Source organism: Octodon degus, unplaced genomic scaffold (assembly GCF_000260255.1).
Source record: "Octodon degus isolate 3935 unplaced genomic scaffold, OctDeg1.0 scaffold00037, whole genome shotgun sequence".
Classification (NCBI taxonomy): Eukaryota; Metazoa; Chordata; class Mammalia; order Rodentia; family Octodontidae; genus Octodon; species Octodon degus.
The window spans coordinates 15,130,537-15,147,428 of NW_004524613.1; the positions used below are offsets into that span (position 1 = coordinate 15,130,537).

Here is a 16,892-nt window from a genome sequence, read left to right on the forward strand (position 1 = left end):
CGCCGCCGCGCCCGCCATGGACGTCCGCCTGTACCCTTCGGCGCCCGCGGTGGGCGCGCGGCCCGGGCCCGAGCCGGCCGGCCTGGCGCACCTGGACTACTATCCCTGCGGCAAGGTAGGTGGAGGTCGGGGGCCAGACGAGCGTCCCGGGCCGGCGCTTGGGGTCGGCGTCACCGGCGGCTCGGGACGCGGGCACTGCAGGGCGCACGCAGGGGGCTGCGAACACCTTAGCCCAGCCGACCGGCACGTGCCACTCACACTCACCCTGGCGGGCACACGCGCGCCCGAGTTATTCCGATCACAGGCAGAAGTCACCCCGACAGCCGCTCGCACGACGCCAGTGACACACTCATCCATGTCCCCGACAGCCTCACTCGAGTTCACGAGCCGACACACAGGGACCGGCGGCTACTGAGGCAGCTGTGCGCCTCTTGCACTGTCCTAAGGTCCCACACGCGGCACCCGGACAGTTCACACACAACGGCGCAGTCGCTTGTTCACGGACACTGTCACACTGCCCCAGAGGAGCCCCATGCACACACCGTGCGCTGTCACGCACACCGTTACCTGCCCCCTCCGCTGTCACACCCACTCACAACTGGGACAGCCACACAAAGAAGCCCCTCCGACAGTCTCAAGCTCACGGTGACTCGCACGCGCGCGCAGCCACACGCAGCCAGACCCTGGACGGTGAGGCTGAGACACAAATCGCCCCGAGGACCGTACAGCACCAACTGTCACACCCAGGGACAGCCACCCGCCAGCTCCGCACCGCCCTGCACTCCCACCCCACCCCCAGCCCCGGGGCGTCCACACTTGAGCGTCTGGGTTTCAACTTCTCGGCGTCGCCGCGCACTAATTGGGCCGTTTACTAATTGGCCGTCACGGCTCGGCGGGGCCTGGGATTCGGAGTTGGATTGGCCATTGCCAATCACGGCCTGTCCCCTGTCGGGAGCAGAGAGAGCCGCGTCCCCCCAGGCTGGCGCGGTGCGGAGAACACCCCTCCCCCATTTCCCCAATGTGGCCGCCCTCACCCCCAGCCCTCATCCCTTTGCGCGGTGCCCGGCGCGACCCTGCGCGCACGACGCTCGCGTGCTTTGGACCCCAGACCGGAGACCCGAGGTCTCTGACCCCTGCTCTCCCTACAAGCCCACCCGGGAATGTTAGGTGTCGCCGCGCGGCCCGAGGCCCCTTCCCTTACGGCGAAGGGAACTTTCTAAAAACTTAGGGAAGCCTGACGGTCTGTGCATCTGCGGGTTGGTGCGTTGGTCCGGGCCGGCTTGAGCCGAGCGCAGCTTTTCGTCACTCAGAGCCCGGATTGAACCGCGCGCGTGGGTTTCCCCGCGGCCCGGGAGCAGACGCACGGGCTCTGCGGCGCTGCGTGGTGAGTGCGCGTCGGATGCTGGAATCCGCAATCCTTTGGGCGTCTCTCCCCTTCCCCACAGGCTTTGCGCCCAGCCCCTTGTGTGGGGATGCTGCGGGAGGGGGCGTCTGGCGCGGATCACCAGGCCTCCTGTACTGGGCCTCGCCAAGGCGTCCTCAGGCCTCTAGGGAGCAGCTTCTGGCAAAACCCTCTGCAGTTTGCGGGAGAGGGGTTGCGGGGGAGGCTGGGGGCACTAGGGCCTAGAGCATCTTCAGGCGGAGGTGGACAGCAAAGGGGTCTCACAGAGGCTAGGGGTGATTATCTTTTGTCCAGTGACCTGCAAAGTTAGCAGCGATGGAGAGAAGGTGGTTCCGAAGAGGCTTGCAGTCAGATAGATGGACGGAGGGTGGATTAAAAGTAGCAAGTGGAGTTTCCATTGAATGTGGAGACAGCAGATCTGTTTTCTGCCTATTGCTTTATCATTTTAAAATATGAAATAGGCAAGATAGGTTCTAGCGTCCGGTGTGGGGGCGTGTTAGGGCTGCGTATCTGTACCTTAGTGTACATTTGGGGAAATGGGTGGGGCTTGGGGGGGAGGCTTCCTTTGGTGTAGTCTTTCTGTAAACCTTGTGTATGTGTGTGTGTAGGGGGGGGGGCATGTACCAGATCGAGGTCTTGGAGAGGCAGGGCACTGTTCCCGCTCCTGCTTTATAAACCCTTGACTCAGCATCAGAACAAGTGTGAATTGGGCAGTGAGGGCCTGAGAAGCCCGTGATTCTGTGGTCTGGGGCCCTTGGCCCATAGCTGAGGATGTGTCCAATGGGGGAGGGGCAGCTGGGCCACCGGGATATGTGAAAGGAAGATCTGATCTTGTGCTTGGGGCCTTCAGGGTATGGCAGGGTGAGGCAGGGAGGCCATTCGCCAGGGGCTGGAGTCCTGTTGGCAGCAGATCCCACGTGGGCCTGTGTAGAGCACCTCTGTGACTAAGGACTTCCTTTTTCTGGTGCTGGAAGCTGATGGTGAAGGGTTGAGGAGGGAGATGCTTAGGATCCAGCCTTAGAGCTGGTCCCTGTCAGTGCTGGGCGCGGAGATTAAGGCTCAAGGTGTAACAGTGAGGACACTTGGGGCCTACAAGCTGGGCTGTACACCCAGGACACAGTCCACACCCTGGGGTCTCTGTCCCTGAGGCCCAGGAGAGAGGCTTGTTCCCTAAGGCTCTAGGCCTTAGGAACACACAGGCAAGCATTTGCACAAGTTATACTGGACAACCATAGGGCAGTTGACCTGGAAGGGCCCTTGGCGACTATCCCCTTGGCGACAATCCCCTTGGTGACTGTCCCCTTAGCAATCCTCTATACAGAAATCCCCAGCCTCTTTAAACCAAAGTCGTGAGTAGTGGTTATTCTTTTAGTGTCTTTTGTTTAAGAAGATACACAAAAATGACCGAAAACCACTATGATTTCATTTTTGCTGTGAAATAGAGGTGTATTTTATTAATCACGATATTATCAGAAAAATAGCATACCAGATATGAAGCAGGCACATTGATTATTTAATGTAATAACAGAGCTTAGTGAGCATGGGCTTGTGGCCCTGTGATCCCCAGGATCTGTTTTCCCATGCTGCAAACTACTGATCTCCTCTTTGTTGTCTTACAGAAGGGGAAACTGAGTCACAGAGCAGTATGTTCACAGGCTCCATGGCAAGTGAAAAGCAGAGCCGAGGCCTGAACCCAAGTTCCTTGACTCCTAGCTGGACCTTAGTCTGTTGTTCCCATGAGTCTTTGCCATTGGGAGTTGGAGCTTGTGACGTCTTTTCTAGGGAGACTATAGTCATGATTTTATTCAGATTTTGGCAAGGTACTCTACCAGACTAGGGAGCTGCTGGGGGCTACCCACTCAACTATGGCAGAATTCTGTAAGCTGGCTGATGGAATTGGACCAATCTGCATTCATGTCTCTATTTGTGGCTTTGTGATTTAGGATAAATGATTTTTAGTTCATTTTCTGTTGAAATATGGCTTCATACAACGAAGTGTAGGTTTTAGGTGTTCATTCCATAAGTTTTGACCAATATAAACACTCATAAAACCACCATGTCTTTTTTTTTTTTTTCTTTTACTGAGGTGCTTGGTTTTATTTTATTTTATTTTTATTAGTACACGTTTCCAGAACACAGCGACTACCCCACAAAGGCCCTTTCTAAGTAAGCGCATTCACCTCCGATCCCAGCTGCAACTTCTTATCTGATTTTTATGATCAGTGCTTAATTAAGTCAATTTTGTGACATGAAATGTACTTATATTCTAAAACTTTTACATGCAATGTAAACTTTTCAATCTGGCTTATTTATTTTACTGAATATGTATTCAAGAGTTTTCCATGTTTGTGTGGCCCTGTAGTGTGTTCCATTTTATTCCTGAGTAATGCTATGTTGTATGTGTTCAGAGTAACTGGTTAATTCATCCACCTGCTGGAGGACCTTTGGGTTTGTTTCCATGGTGGGGTGCTGTACATGAAGCTGCTGCACGCATTCTGCTATGTCTCTTTGTGGGCAGGACAAGTTATTTCGTATCACTGAGCCTTGATATCCACTGAAGACACTGCCTACCTCTCAGGTTCTGGAGGGTTAAGTGAGATAACATAGGTCAGGGCAGTTCCTGACACATACCAGCTACTAATTAGATAATGACAGTGTCAGCCCTCTGGGACCCTTTCTAGTATGAGGCTTAGCATCTCTCTTCCAAATATCCTTCATCTCTGATCTAAATAGCTTCTAGGGCCCAGTTGGGTACCACCTTTTCCATCAAGTTTGTACCCAGCGATTGTCTTTCTTTTTCCAGATTCCCCCCAAAGACTCACATAGCTGCCCTCAGATGCTTATATAGTAGTGTGGGAAGATATAAATACATGGGTGAATATATGGTGTTAGGATTAATAGAAACACATTTTAGAAAACTAGGAAGCAGAGAAGAAGACTGGGGGAAGCTAGGACCTGGGGCTGATTTGGGCCCACAGGGAGGTTAGGGAAGGTCCTCTGATTGAGACCAGTGTTTTGTAAATTGACGTACACATTAAGAATCCTCTTGGAAGCCTACAAAACAGATTTCTGGGCTCCAGCCCCTGAGATTCTGATACTTTTGGCTTAGGGTGGGGCATTGAGAATTTACATGTCTAGTGCAGCCTCTGTCCCTGAAGCTCAGACTAGAGGCTCAGATTAGTATACTACTGCTGGCTCAGGAACCTCAGTTTGAATAGCAGTGGCTTGGTTGGTTGTGGGCAGGATTTTGTGGGCTCCTGGCAAGCAGGAACCATGCGCAGCGCTTGGCACATTGCCCACCCATAATTGCTTAGTAAATATGTGCTGGTGGGTAAATGATGAGTCCTGCCCCCCATATAGCTCTGGGCCCAGCATTGTGCAGGACTGGGTATCTAGAAAAGCTAGGTTAGTGAATCAAAAGGAGTTTGGATAAAAATGATCTATGGAGTGAGGGTTGCGGTTACTGCCTCACCTGAACTTGAAGTATGAGAGGCCTGCATTAGCATCCTTGGGGGTGAGATCCCCTCAGATTCCTCTATAGAGGATTGGGGGGGTACTTCCCGTGGAAGGAGCCCTAGGCTGGGTAGGCTGTAAGCTGAAATGGTTGGACTTAGGCAGCTCTAGAAGGATGCCTGCATCTCTGTTCAGGAACTCATCTGTACCTTCCATCTAAACATATACCCTTCCCCTCCTATATGTCAGGAGCAGCAGCCCAGGCCAGGCACTCCTCAACTGTGGTGTGCTGGGTGACCATAAACCCATTGGTGCTCCTTGGATGTCCCCCATGTGCAGAGGGAAGACAAATCAGTGACCATCAGCCCCAAAGGATGATGTGGTATGGACATGTGTGAAATAAAAGGCTGAGAATGTCAGAGGCCAACAGTTCAGAGGACACGGTGCTGGCCCAGTGAGGGCTGCCCCTTGGCTGCATCCCTTCCTGGCCCGAAGAGCAATGGGAGGGCAATGATTGCATGATTGCATCTCACACTGGGAGCAGAGGTCCAGGAGGTGGGGATGGACTTACTGCCTTTACAACAGCCTTCTCCCGCACCTGCAGTGACTGACCTAGGACTCTCTCGCTGGGCCCCACCTCCTGAAGTTTCTACTACCACCAGTCTGCCTCCCTGGGGCCAAGTCTTTAATCACTTGTATCTTTGCAGGGTGGGTGGGGGACACCATCAAGCCATCTCCAGACTTTATGAAGGAGATGCGCGCACATAGGCATCAGTGTCAGGAGCCATAGTTTTCAGTTTGGTTATCCACAGTCAACCCTGGTCTGAAAACGATGGACTGGAAAATTCCAGAAAATAAACAATAAGTTATAAATAAATTCCAGCATAGTGTGTTTTATAATTACTCTTAGTTATTATTAGTTTGGTTGTTGCTGTACTGTGACCAGTTTATAAATTAAACATTATCATAGGGACATAAAGGGAAAACAGTATATATAGGGTCTGGTGTATTCACTAAGGGTCTTGGGATAAGAACCCTCTTCAGATAAGGAGAGACTATTGTTTTCCTAGAACTGGCTTAGCATACTGGTGCTCAACAAATGAACGAGTGCATTTGGGGCTGGGTGGTTGTCCTCTGCTTGAGGAACTTAGTGTCTGTTTGATTGCTGTAACCAGAAGACTTTGTGAGGAGCCTGTGGAGTCTAGGGCAAGGCAGGGGCCTAGAGTCTTTGGGTAATCAACTATTACTGGGTACGTAGTGCAGCTGGCAGGCAGCAAGAGCAGCTGGCCCTAGCCTTGCCCCATCCCAGGAATCCCCTGCTGCAGGGCTCCCTGCCCCCCATCATTCCATAGGGCCAACTGGTTTACTACTCCACTTTCCCAGAGCTGATCTTGGGATATGAGGGCAGCGTGGTTTCTGGGAGCCGGCACACGTGGGTTTGATGCTGCTTCCCTGTCATCAGTGCAGACAAGCTATTCAAGTGCCCCCTCCTCCTCCTCTACAAAATGTCCCCATCTGAACCTCTTCCATGCAGTTGCCTTGAGGCTAGGTGATCGTAGTACAGAGCACTTGGTCCCGGCAAGAAGGGCTTCACTTGTATTCCCAGAGAACAGTCGGCCTCAGAGTGAAAATCCTGACCTTGTGTCACCCCAGTCCACCCTGCCCAGCTCTGGGAGGGGCACAGCCCGGCCACTCTGACCTCAGGGCTTCCCTGCAGGAGAGCAAGAGGGGCTTTGGAAACTGTAGAATTGGTTCACAGCCCAACTGCAGCCTTCGTGGCTTGTGCTACTGACCTGAGTATGCCAGTTAGGCCCTCTGGCTCTATGTTGCAGTGTGCACAGGGTTAAGGTGCGTTTTCTCCCCAAGATGCAGCTTCCTGAAACAGATACTGCCTAACTGCAGGTGCTGGTCTCACACCTGTCCCACCGAGAGCTTCTCTGTGGCAGGAACTACTCACCAATCATGACTGTAGCCGAGGAATGGCTTCCAAGGGGGCGAAGGCATGGGCAGGGCCCTTGCATCATGTGGGACAACACTGAAGGCCCTCTCTCTCCTTATAGAATTGGATAGCTTTTGTGAACAGCCCGATGACAGGCCATTTGTCTGCCTGAGCTTCCCTTACTGTCATATGGGTGCACCTGCACCCCCATCTTCTCCACGTGAACCTTTCATAGGCAGTCTTCATCTCAGAGTACCTTTGCAGGGGAACAAAGTAAGATGCTCTCCAAAGTGAAGGAGGACTCCTTTTAGGACTTTATCAGGGGCCAGAGAAGCCACCGGCCTACCTGTGTTGCAACCTAGGCTACATGCCCTAGGCTGGCAATATACCTCCGTATGCTAGGCCAAGGCAGATCCTCCTGTGTTCTAATTTACAACTAAGTGGTCCTCTCGGTGTGGTACCCAGACCAGCAAGATGAGGCTGTCTCACTTGTTAGCAGGGTGGGGTTTCAGCCCCTCCCCAGACCCACTGAACCAGGACTCCTGGGAGTGCAGCCCAGCAATCTGGGTTTGAGGTGCTCTCTGGGTGATTCTGTTGGCCTAGCATTTGAGAAGCACTGTGTCCCTAGCATCTGAGAAACAGCAAAGACATCATTAAGCTTTCCCATCTGCAGAAGACCAAGAAATAGTCATGGATGATATTCTGAATGTGGCAACATGAAGCCTTCCATCCACTGCAGTCCTCTGGTTTCTAGGGCCTTCTTAGAACCCCACAGGTGGGTGCAGCAGCGTGCTTTATGACAACTTCTGCTCATGTCCCTGCTGTCACATGGGCAGCCTCCTCTCCTTGGCTGACAGCCAGCAGATAACAGATTCACATGGCCTTTCCTCTGATGCAGAAAACTTTGCCATTGAGTTGTTGAGTTTTCAAAACGGCCGGATTTCTGGATCTGAGCATACAGTAGACACTCAATAAAAACCTGTCTAATAGCTGAGAAACCTCACAGTAAACAGATCATTAAACAGCAGCAATCCAAAATCTTTTTTATTCTAGCAAACACCAGAAATCTCAGTTGTACAGTAACAAATTTTAAGCATCAGGGTAACTGATCAAAATTTATTATCCCATATCTTTTCACTAAGATATAAAATTACAATTTATCACGACTCATTAAGTTAATAATCGCCTACCATATGTTTTTACTGCTTCTCCCAAGCCATGCTGAAAAGTCACACTGTAGGTTTGGATCCGTGTAAATTAGATGACTGTCAATCACAAGGGTACAGTGACAGAGAGACACAGGGCTGGACTGCTGGAGAGAAGGCTCCCCACTCCCTACACCACCATCTTCTCGTTCACCCACACTGTAATTTCAGATCAGTGGTTTTGTAACAGGTTGTCTTAGTTACTCTTCTCTCGTTGCTGGGACAAATACCCGACACTCAAAATGAAGGAAGGAAAGGTTTATTTAGCTCACAGTTACTGGAGGTTTCAGTCCATACTCAGCTGGGTCCAACGCAGAGCAGAGCAGCACACAGCAGAAAACAACCTTTCATGGCGGCAGCAAAGAGCAAGAGTGCAAGGGAGGGATAGCAGCAGCTCAAGCAGTGAGCTTCTCTTCCCTCCTTACATTGTCATGCAAATTACCTGCCCCAGGGTAGGGGAAGTACTCACACCTATGGGTACCTCCCAGTATTTACCCACCTATGGGTAATCCCAGCAGTACTAAGACCCATAATCCCAGCCTTGGATCACACATAATCCCAGTGGATCATGAGTTAACACAAACTCTAGAAGTCTTCACCCCATGACAGCATGAGGCTTTGGGGGGACAACTAGACACAAACCATAACACAGGTCAAAGTCTGGGGCTGAATTTGGTTGTCACACCTGAGGATGGGGTGCTAATGGCATACGAGCAGAGAGGACAGGAATCCTCCTAACCATTGCCCCTTTGATTTTTACTGTGGCTGCTTCAGCAGTTCTGGGAGTCTGGAGCCCCTAAATGGTCCTCAGCATTAGTTTTCAGTATCAGACATCATTTGCTGAAAAGGTGCCTTCATATCATAGCTAATTAAAACATGCTTATCTCAAAGTTGGTCTTCATTTGTAGAAACTTGGAAATGAATCCGACTGCATAGTATAACCCAGGGTCAATCTCTTGCATACATTTTATTGTTTCACTGTACTGTGTTTTGACATGAGCTGAACTTTACAATGTGTTGGGTGGACCCTGAGCCTTATATTGCTCAATTATTCTGCAGTTATTTACTGAGTGCCTTCTGGATGCTACTTACATTCTTCAGTAGGCTTTTCCCCCCTCTCCAGGTTCCCCATGCTGTCTGTGTTCTCTACCTCAACCTGAGATGTCAGTTAACTTTTATGCAAAGCCAGATGGTGGCTTCCCATGTGACTTTGGGGGGCCAGTGGAAGTGTCTGGGCTCCTACCTTGGTACTCAGAAGGTGTGTGACTTTGGACCTGCTGCTTAGCCTTTCTGGGTCCCACTTTCCCACATTACCTCCCTCGCTTCTCAGGTTGGTTGGTTGCCCTCTGGGAGAGCCAGTCAGTGATCTCCTGCCTCATTGCTCTTGCTGGCTGCTGTGTAGTTCCTCCAAGTCCTCCAGGGAACCAGCACAGAGTCACGCCAAATCTTTGCAGCTATTATGAATGGTAGACTCTGGGAAGCTGCTGGTTCGTGGCACAGGCGAGGGAGGCGCTGCTCTACTTTCCTGGATCCAGTCTCTGCGTTCTCTCTGCAGCTCCCACACGGAGCCTTTAGGATCAGTTGCCCATTGAGACTCACAGGACTAACACAAGCAACACTGGGCAACAAGCTCTGTGCAGGATCTGGGACAGGAGCCACAGCCTGCCAGCAGGGTGCATGGCCCGCTCCTCTCTGGCAAGTGGTCCTTGCCATGGTTCCCAGCAGAGCCAAGACCAGGGGCTCTCTGTGCTGCCCCTTCCCATTCCAGGTTTTAGTTCAGGTGTACAGGATCGAGACCCACCGCAGATGGTCTGGAAACACCTTGGCTTGGAAAACTGTGCTGTCCTAACAGTCCCCTAGGGTTACTCCAAGGCCCCCCCAAGAGACTGGGAAGTTACAAACATCACTGCACTCAGGAAAACCTGAAGGGTGTCTTCTTTATCAGACACTTATAATTTATGTATAGTTCTTCGTTGCCAGTGCCATTTAGCAGCTAGGATTATTTGTACCATAATTTGAGTTACCTATCAAGGTAACTTCCTACCTCTGCTGGGTTCCTAGTGGAGTTATGCTAGACTCTTAAAACCAAGTTGGAATTCTCTTGTTATAAGGAATCAGGCAGAGTTAACAGTTACACATGTGTGGCTATCCATGTGTACCACATAGCATGGCCTCCAGTTGCTCTTTCAGGAGTTGCTTTGCATCTTGGCTGGCATACTCATTGTTGGCATGCTGTTCGCGGCCTGTTTTACAGTAGCCGCAAACCCCAGGATTGTGCTTCCTTAATGGCTTGACCTTCTGTCCACGTGGCCCGGAGCCACTGTGTCTCACTTTTCTGAAAAGTGGCTGCTCCTGTGGACCAGGGAGGGTATCAGCCTCAGCTGTTGACACTGTCTGGAGACATTTCCCACCCAGTAATCAAAGGTCATCCCCCAGGATGAGCCGCAGGGCTGCCACGGCCATGCCTTCGGATGCAGAATCTGGATCCGGTCTCTTCTTTGTGCAGAATTCCTCTGTGGCCCTCTGTTGGGCTTTTTTTTTTTTTTGCAGAGCGGCGCCAGGTTTATTGGCACTGCCTCTAGAAGAAGGTGTTGGGGCTCTTGGTGGTGAAGTGGGGCTTGTGCTGGCGATGCAGGACCCGGTGGGGCAGTGGGAACTTGATCTTGGAGTCGTGGAACTGCTTGACAGCGGGCCGGCGGCACTTGCTGGCTGCGATCTCCTCCACCTTCATGATCTGGATGGAGCGGGGGCAGGCTCGGTGCCGGGTACCCATGTCCCGGTAGCACTGGGTGACGGCGCCTGCTGTGGTCAGATCCCGATACTCCCGGTACATGTTGTGGGTGCCACTGCGGGAGTCATAGTACAGCCAGATGCCAAAATTCTTCACCCGCAGTGGAGACTTCTCAAACACCTGCCCACAGTAGACGATCTCTCCTGAAGATTTCTTCATCTTCTTCAGCTGGGACACGAAGTACCAGAAACAGGACTTGGCGACGACGTGATTGGGTGCAGAAATCCTCATGTGGTACAGAGGCAGCGTGCGGCACTTTGGGGTGGGCAGGCAGCGCCCCACCACCTTGTATTCCCGGAGTGTGCCCGAGGCCTTCATAGCCCTCCCAGCTCGCCTGCCACCACCCACAAAAAGGAAGCTCTGTTGGGGTTTGATGTGTCCTCAGAACTGAAATTGTGTCACCTCAGGTTTCAGTTTGAAGTTGTCCAGTGCCCTCGCCTGGTGGGCTGATGGTGTCATAGTGTGCATGGGGTCCGGCCCCTGCCTGTTCTCCCTTCTGCGGCAGGCCCCAGACCTCCTCCTGGCCAGCAGGCCGCCTCCCCTCCCTGCCTCCAGCCGAGCTCCCCGGGCTGTGCTGAGGTGTATCGAAGGGCTGCTGCTCCCCACCTGCGCCTGGCAGGTGCGCCTCCTTCTGATCTCATCCTCACCTTAGCAGGCTTGGACCCCATAACACAGCTACCCTTTCTAATCTCTGTCCTGGCTTCGACACATTTAATATTAAAATATTTGTACAAGGTTTTCTTTTCCTGATATATACTTTTAGGGGGCAGATGCTGTATTTTCCAGAGGTGACACTGTAACTTCTCTGAGTCTGGGTTTCCAAAAATAATTCACTCACCCTCTCTGGGCCTCACTTACCTTGTGTGTACATTGTTGCTAGGTTGATTGAGCACACACACACACACACACACACACACACAAGGGACACAGTGGAAGGGCCTTACAAGTGTTGATAAAAGGGAATTTTCTTGGAGCAACAAGGCGGGTGCATCTCCAGCTGAGCCTGGGGAGGAAAGATGGAAGGGAGTGGAGAGGACTGGTGGTCCTCATGGCTCAGAATCAAGGCTCGAATCTCTGGGGCAAGGCCTGGCAGACCCAGCCTGTGTTCTGTGAGCATCCCGTCTTCCTGCCAGTGCAACCTTGTTCGGGAGGAGGGTGGCACCCCTTGCAGTTGCTTAGGCTGGGGTGTCTGGGGTACAGTCAGCCTGGCCTTCAGTGATAACAGTATCTCCTCCAGTCCTGGGAATGTCTCTGCGGAGCAGGCAGGACTTTGGGGTGGCTTCTCTCCAATAGTGAGCACCCTTCTCTTTTGCTTAAACTGTACATGATGAACATGACGTCATCTACTCTCTCATCTTGCAGATTCAAAAGCACTGGTTTTTATTTTTTTCTTTTGGTGCTTTTCTTTCTTAATATTCACTGCTGTAAACTACTGTTCCCCATTTGGTGCCCTACCAGCTGCCTTACCAATTATTTTTTTCCTCTTGTAAATGTCATTTACCTGTTGTGTTTATTGGTCATGTCCCTCTCCCCTCTTCCACCTCCACCAGAACATCCATTTCCTGAGGAGCCTCTGCTCCTTGCTCATGGACACAGCGATCAGACCAGCTCTGACCATTGCGCCTCTGGTTGTGGCATCAACAGGACTGACTGACGCCTATGAATGTCTCTCAGGGTTCCACCCTCCCAGGAGCCTTCACTGCTGACCTCTCTGGACTGCCCTATCTAGCCCTTATGATACCATGGGTTCTCTTAGAACTGGACTGTGTGGCATTCCCAGGAGATGGGGCTCGACAGCCCTGTCCCAGAGCTTGGGTTGTGACCCAAAGGCAGTGGGCCCTGTGGAGGGGGCTGCATTTCAGGGACAACATTGTGGCTGTTTTGGGGGATGGTCTTGGGCATAGGGCAGGAGTGGATGTAGGAGGGTCACATTCACCATATTTTAAGAATGTTAGCCATATATGAGTATACTGTATTGGGCAAGATAGCCACAGAGTGTTTTCCTGATTCCAGAAATTTCTATGGGTCCACTTTGGCCTGAACTGTGGTGGTGGGTGGAATAGAGAGAAGAGAGGAGTGTGGAAGACATTAGAAGGTAGAATGTGTGAGCTCTGAGGATGTATTAAATACACAGAATGGCAGACAAGAAGGGGATATCATAGATAAGACTGTACCACTAGCCAGGCATAGTGGAGTGTGCCTATAGTCCTAGTACTCTGGAGGCTGAGGCAAGAGGATCATAAGTTCCAGTCCAGCATGAGTAACTTAGTAACTAAGTGAGATCCTGTTTCAAAATAAAAAACAAAATGGGATGAGGGTGTGGCTTCAAAGGCCCTGGATTCAATCTCCTGTATTGCAAAAATCAAAACAAAGAAAACCAAACAAAACCCAGGTTATTGGGCACAGCCAACACATACTGCCTGGGGCAAAGGAAGTGAGCATGCTGATTCCTGATTTGTGCTGGTGTGTTATTTTCCCTGAAATGTAAACCATATTCACCAGCCACAAAAAAAGTGCCCATTTTACTGTGTTCCCTTGGTGTAGCTCATCCTTTGATTCTTTGAAAAAACTGTGGCATATTTGCCTCTTGACGAATCTGCCTTCATGTAGGACCTAATGTGTGGACCATTGAGGTCTTTGTGATCGGGGAATTATATGTATATCAGTGCAGATTTCAACGAAAAGAGTTATGTTTGCCATTGTGGTGCAAGCTGAGGCTTTTTAAATGCCTGTGGTAATATCCTCAATCAGATGGCAAATAGAAAACAGAAAAGTTAGTAATAAAAAATGAATTAGAGCGATTAGCGCAAGGTGAGCCACTTTCCTCCTCAGGCGACAGGCAGAGTTGACGGAGCTTTTCAGGGTACCTCCTGTCCAAACAATGTTGGGATTACTGCAGCCCCAGGGGCTGGCCCTGGGGTCTGGCGGCCTGTAGGATATGGTTATTGCAGTTAGTTTTGCAAAGGTTATGGACATCCCCTCGGATAGGGGCTCAGACCCTAAAGTGGGCTGAAGCAGGGTTTCTCTAGAGGGGAGACTTTTTTCTCAGAAGCAGAGACATCCACGGGCCCAGCTCCCCCTGCACTGCTCCGTGGCCCTGGAGAATGCCATTGCTTCGCTTTCTGCCGCCTGCCCCAGGGGTTCTTTTGGGCAGCATTTCCTGGCTGTCTGATGTACAAGTATGAAGGAGGGCAGTAAGTCAGAGCCTTTTCAGAAAGAAGCAGAGGTAAAAGCTTTAATTGGCTGATGCAGATGCTGGCGTGAATTTCAGTCATCAAAGTGAAATAGATTTCTGGGGATCACATAAGGGGTGTGAGACGAGAGCTCAGACCGGAAGGACATGAGTCTCGGTAAGTCCCACTTGCCATGTGTGCGAAAGGGGCCTTGTACACCCCACAGCTGGCAGGTAGTTGATGTCCATGTGGGCTGGCTTGCCTCTACAGTTACAGTCAGGGCTGGATAATGCCTGAGTCCACTTGGACTGTTAGAATACCACAGATTGGGTGTCTTATAAAAATCAGAAAAAGGTTCCTCCCAGTCCTGGAACCTGGGAAGCCCAAGATCACAGCACCAGGGGATTCATTTTCTGGTGAGGGTCCTCTTCCTCACAGATGACCACCTTCTTACTATACCTTCTTGTGGCAGAAGGGGTGAGTAGCTCTCTGGGGTATCTTTTATAAAGACACTGATCCCAATTGTGAGGACTTTGTCCCATGACCCAATCACCTTCTAAAGATCTTACTTCCAGGTACCATTAGGATCTCAACAGAAGAATTTTGGGTCACCCACATATTCATATTGTAGCATGTAAGTTATATTACATTAGTCACCTGATGGGAAAGTTTGGCTATAACCCATTAGTCCACTGACTCCTACAGAGACTGGTAACTACATACTTCAAGCGAGGGCTTCTTGGTTTTAATATGCATGTGCAATCCACGGGGGATGTGTTAAAATAAGATTCTGATAAATTAGGGCTGTTGTGAGGCTGGAGATTCTGCACTTCTGAAAAGGTCTGGATGATGCTGGTCAAACAACCAGGCCTTGAGCACCAAGGCGATTGTGTTCAGCTGAGCTGCTGGATGCAGCACCTGAGAAGAGGATTCAGGGGAGAGAGACTCAGGGAGGATGGTCTCAGGAGCAGTTGGGGCACCGGTGTTACAGCCACTGGCAGACGGCACCCAGCCTCAACCAGGGGATCTCGGAGGACTCCATCAGCATCTCTATAAGGTATCTCTGAGAATGGCCTTCAGGAATGTGGACCTGGAGGCAGGGCTTTCGTGTGGGTTGCTGTGGGACTTTGGGTAAACCTCTTCTCTGTGCTCATGCTGCCGCTCAAGAGGTTTTGCCTGTGGCTGGCTCTTGTCTTAGGTCCTTGTCCTCAGGCAAAGTAGATGTTGCCGTTGAGATCCACAACGCTTCGCTCCACCATCTCATCTGTTTGGAAGGTGATTGACTCATGGGGTACTGTACTCATCCGTGAATTCATCCTTTGATGAGTTTAGTACCTAATGTGCTGTTAGGAGCTCAGGCCTGGTTGGAAGTAAGTCCCTGGAGGCCTGATCTCGAGGGTATATTCTTGTCCCTGGCTTCTCCTTTTGCTGTTTCCTGGTTGCTGTTGGGTGAGCCGCTGTTCTTTCCCAGGCCCCTCCCAGTGCTGTTTCTGCATTGGAGCCATATGACTTTGGCCTGAACCTACTAGAAACTGTAAGCCAAATAATCCTTATCTCCTGTAAGTTGTGGGTGTTAGATATTTCATCCCAATAAATGGGAAAATGATTAAGACAGTAGGGACAAGTGAGGAGTCTGCACGGGATCAGTCACAAGATGAGACAGTTCTTATTTCAGAGCCCAAGGTGAGGGGTAGGGGAAAAGAGAGACAGACAGACACACAGAGAGTCAGAGAGAGATAGAGGTAAATAACCCCCAAGACCTGCAGTGTTCAGGGGAGCCAATGAGACAGGACTTCCAAGAAGGCCAGGATAGGGAAAAAAGGCAGAGGGGAGATGGACGTCTATGTAGTGTCCATCCTGGACTGGCATGTCAGTCAGCTTTTCCGTTGTTGGGGCCGAATACGTGACATATGTGATGAAAAGGAGAAAGTTTTGTTTTGGCTCAAGGGTTCAGCTGTTCAGTTCACGATTCGTTGCCTTCAAGGCAGAAACCTGGTGGAAAATTATGGTGAGGAGCAGCTGCTTACTTATAGCAGGCCGGAAGCTGAGAGAAGGCAAGAGGGCCAGAGGAAGAGGAGGGGGCTGTGAACAGGATGTGCCCTTCCAGGTCACAGCCCTGAGGACCCAGCTCTTCCAGCAGGCCCTGTCTTCCAGTAGCATATTCAGTGAGGGATACCTCAATGGATTAATCCATGGATGAGGTTACTAGGCCTGTGATCAATGACCTTCCGGGACCTTGGAACACATGAAACTTTGGGGGGGATATTTTAGGTCTAAACCATAACAGATGGGTAATTTCTGTTACTTATCTAAGCAGTATCCTCACCCAGAAATAGAAAACTCGCCCTCCTGTGTGGATAGGAGCTGGGGCTCAGGAGGGCAGGTGACTGGGACACGAGTACTGTGGGACTGGGACCCAACCTGTTTGTCAGGAGCACCTGTTCTCCTTCTAAGAAACCACACCATATAAAGAGGGACCAAGGAGGGGGAGGGGACACTGGCTGGACTACAGACCTGTTTGGGTGGGTACGGGTTCTTTGGAAGTGGTGGAGGACATGGGGCACCAGGCTCCACAGTGTGGATCTCATAGTGGGGAGCTTTGTGTGTGTGGAGCCATACTGCTGTCCAGGGACCTGGGTGACATGGGCCCTTTGCCACTGCATTCATTCTCTGTGACCCAGGCCGTATGCTGGCGCACCAGTAGTGCATGGAGGCAGGGTCACAGATGACAGGTGGCTGTGGGCTTGGGGTGAGGATGCAGCTCTGAGTTATCTCCAGTTGTCTGTACTCTGTCTATCTGCACTCTGCCCCACTCCTGGGTTTTCTCTACCACTGGAAGCTGGTGGTGTTCTGCTCTTTTGCCCCCATCTTTATGTGGACTCCCCTTGTGGAGGGTGCTATGCGTGCCACAGTCACAAGTTAGCATTTA

At 51.1% G+C, this 16,892-nt stretch overlaps 1 protein-coding gene and 1 pseudogene across 1 annotated transcript in view; one reads left to right on the forward strand and one right to left on the reverse strand.

The window, feature by feature from the left end:
• Positions 1-6: 6 nt before the first annotated feature.
• The window catches only part of Tox2 (TOX high mobility group box family member 2), a 137,907-nt gene continuing 121,021 nt past the window's right edge, over positions 7-16,892 (forward strand). The window contains exon 1 of the mRNA XM_023714964.1: positions 7-115. Coding sequence (XP_023570732.1) covers positions 17-115 — 99 coding nt within the window. The 5' untranslated portion in view covers positions 7-16. The remainder of the gene's footprint in view (positions 116-16,892) is intronic.
• On the reverse strand, positions 10,547-11,138 carry LOC101571184 (annotated as a pseudogene).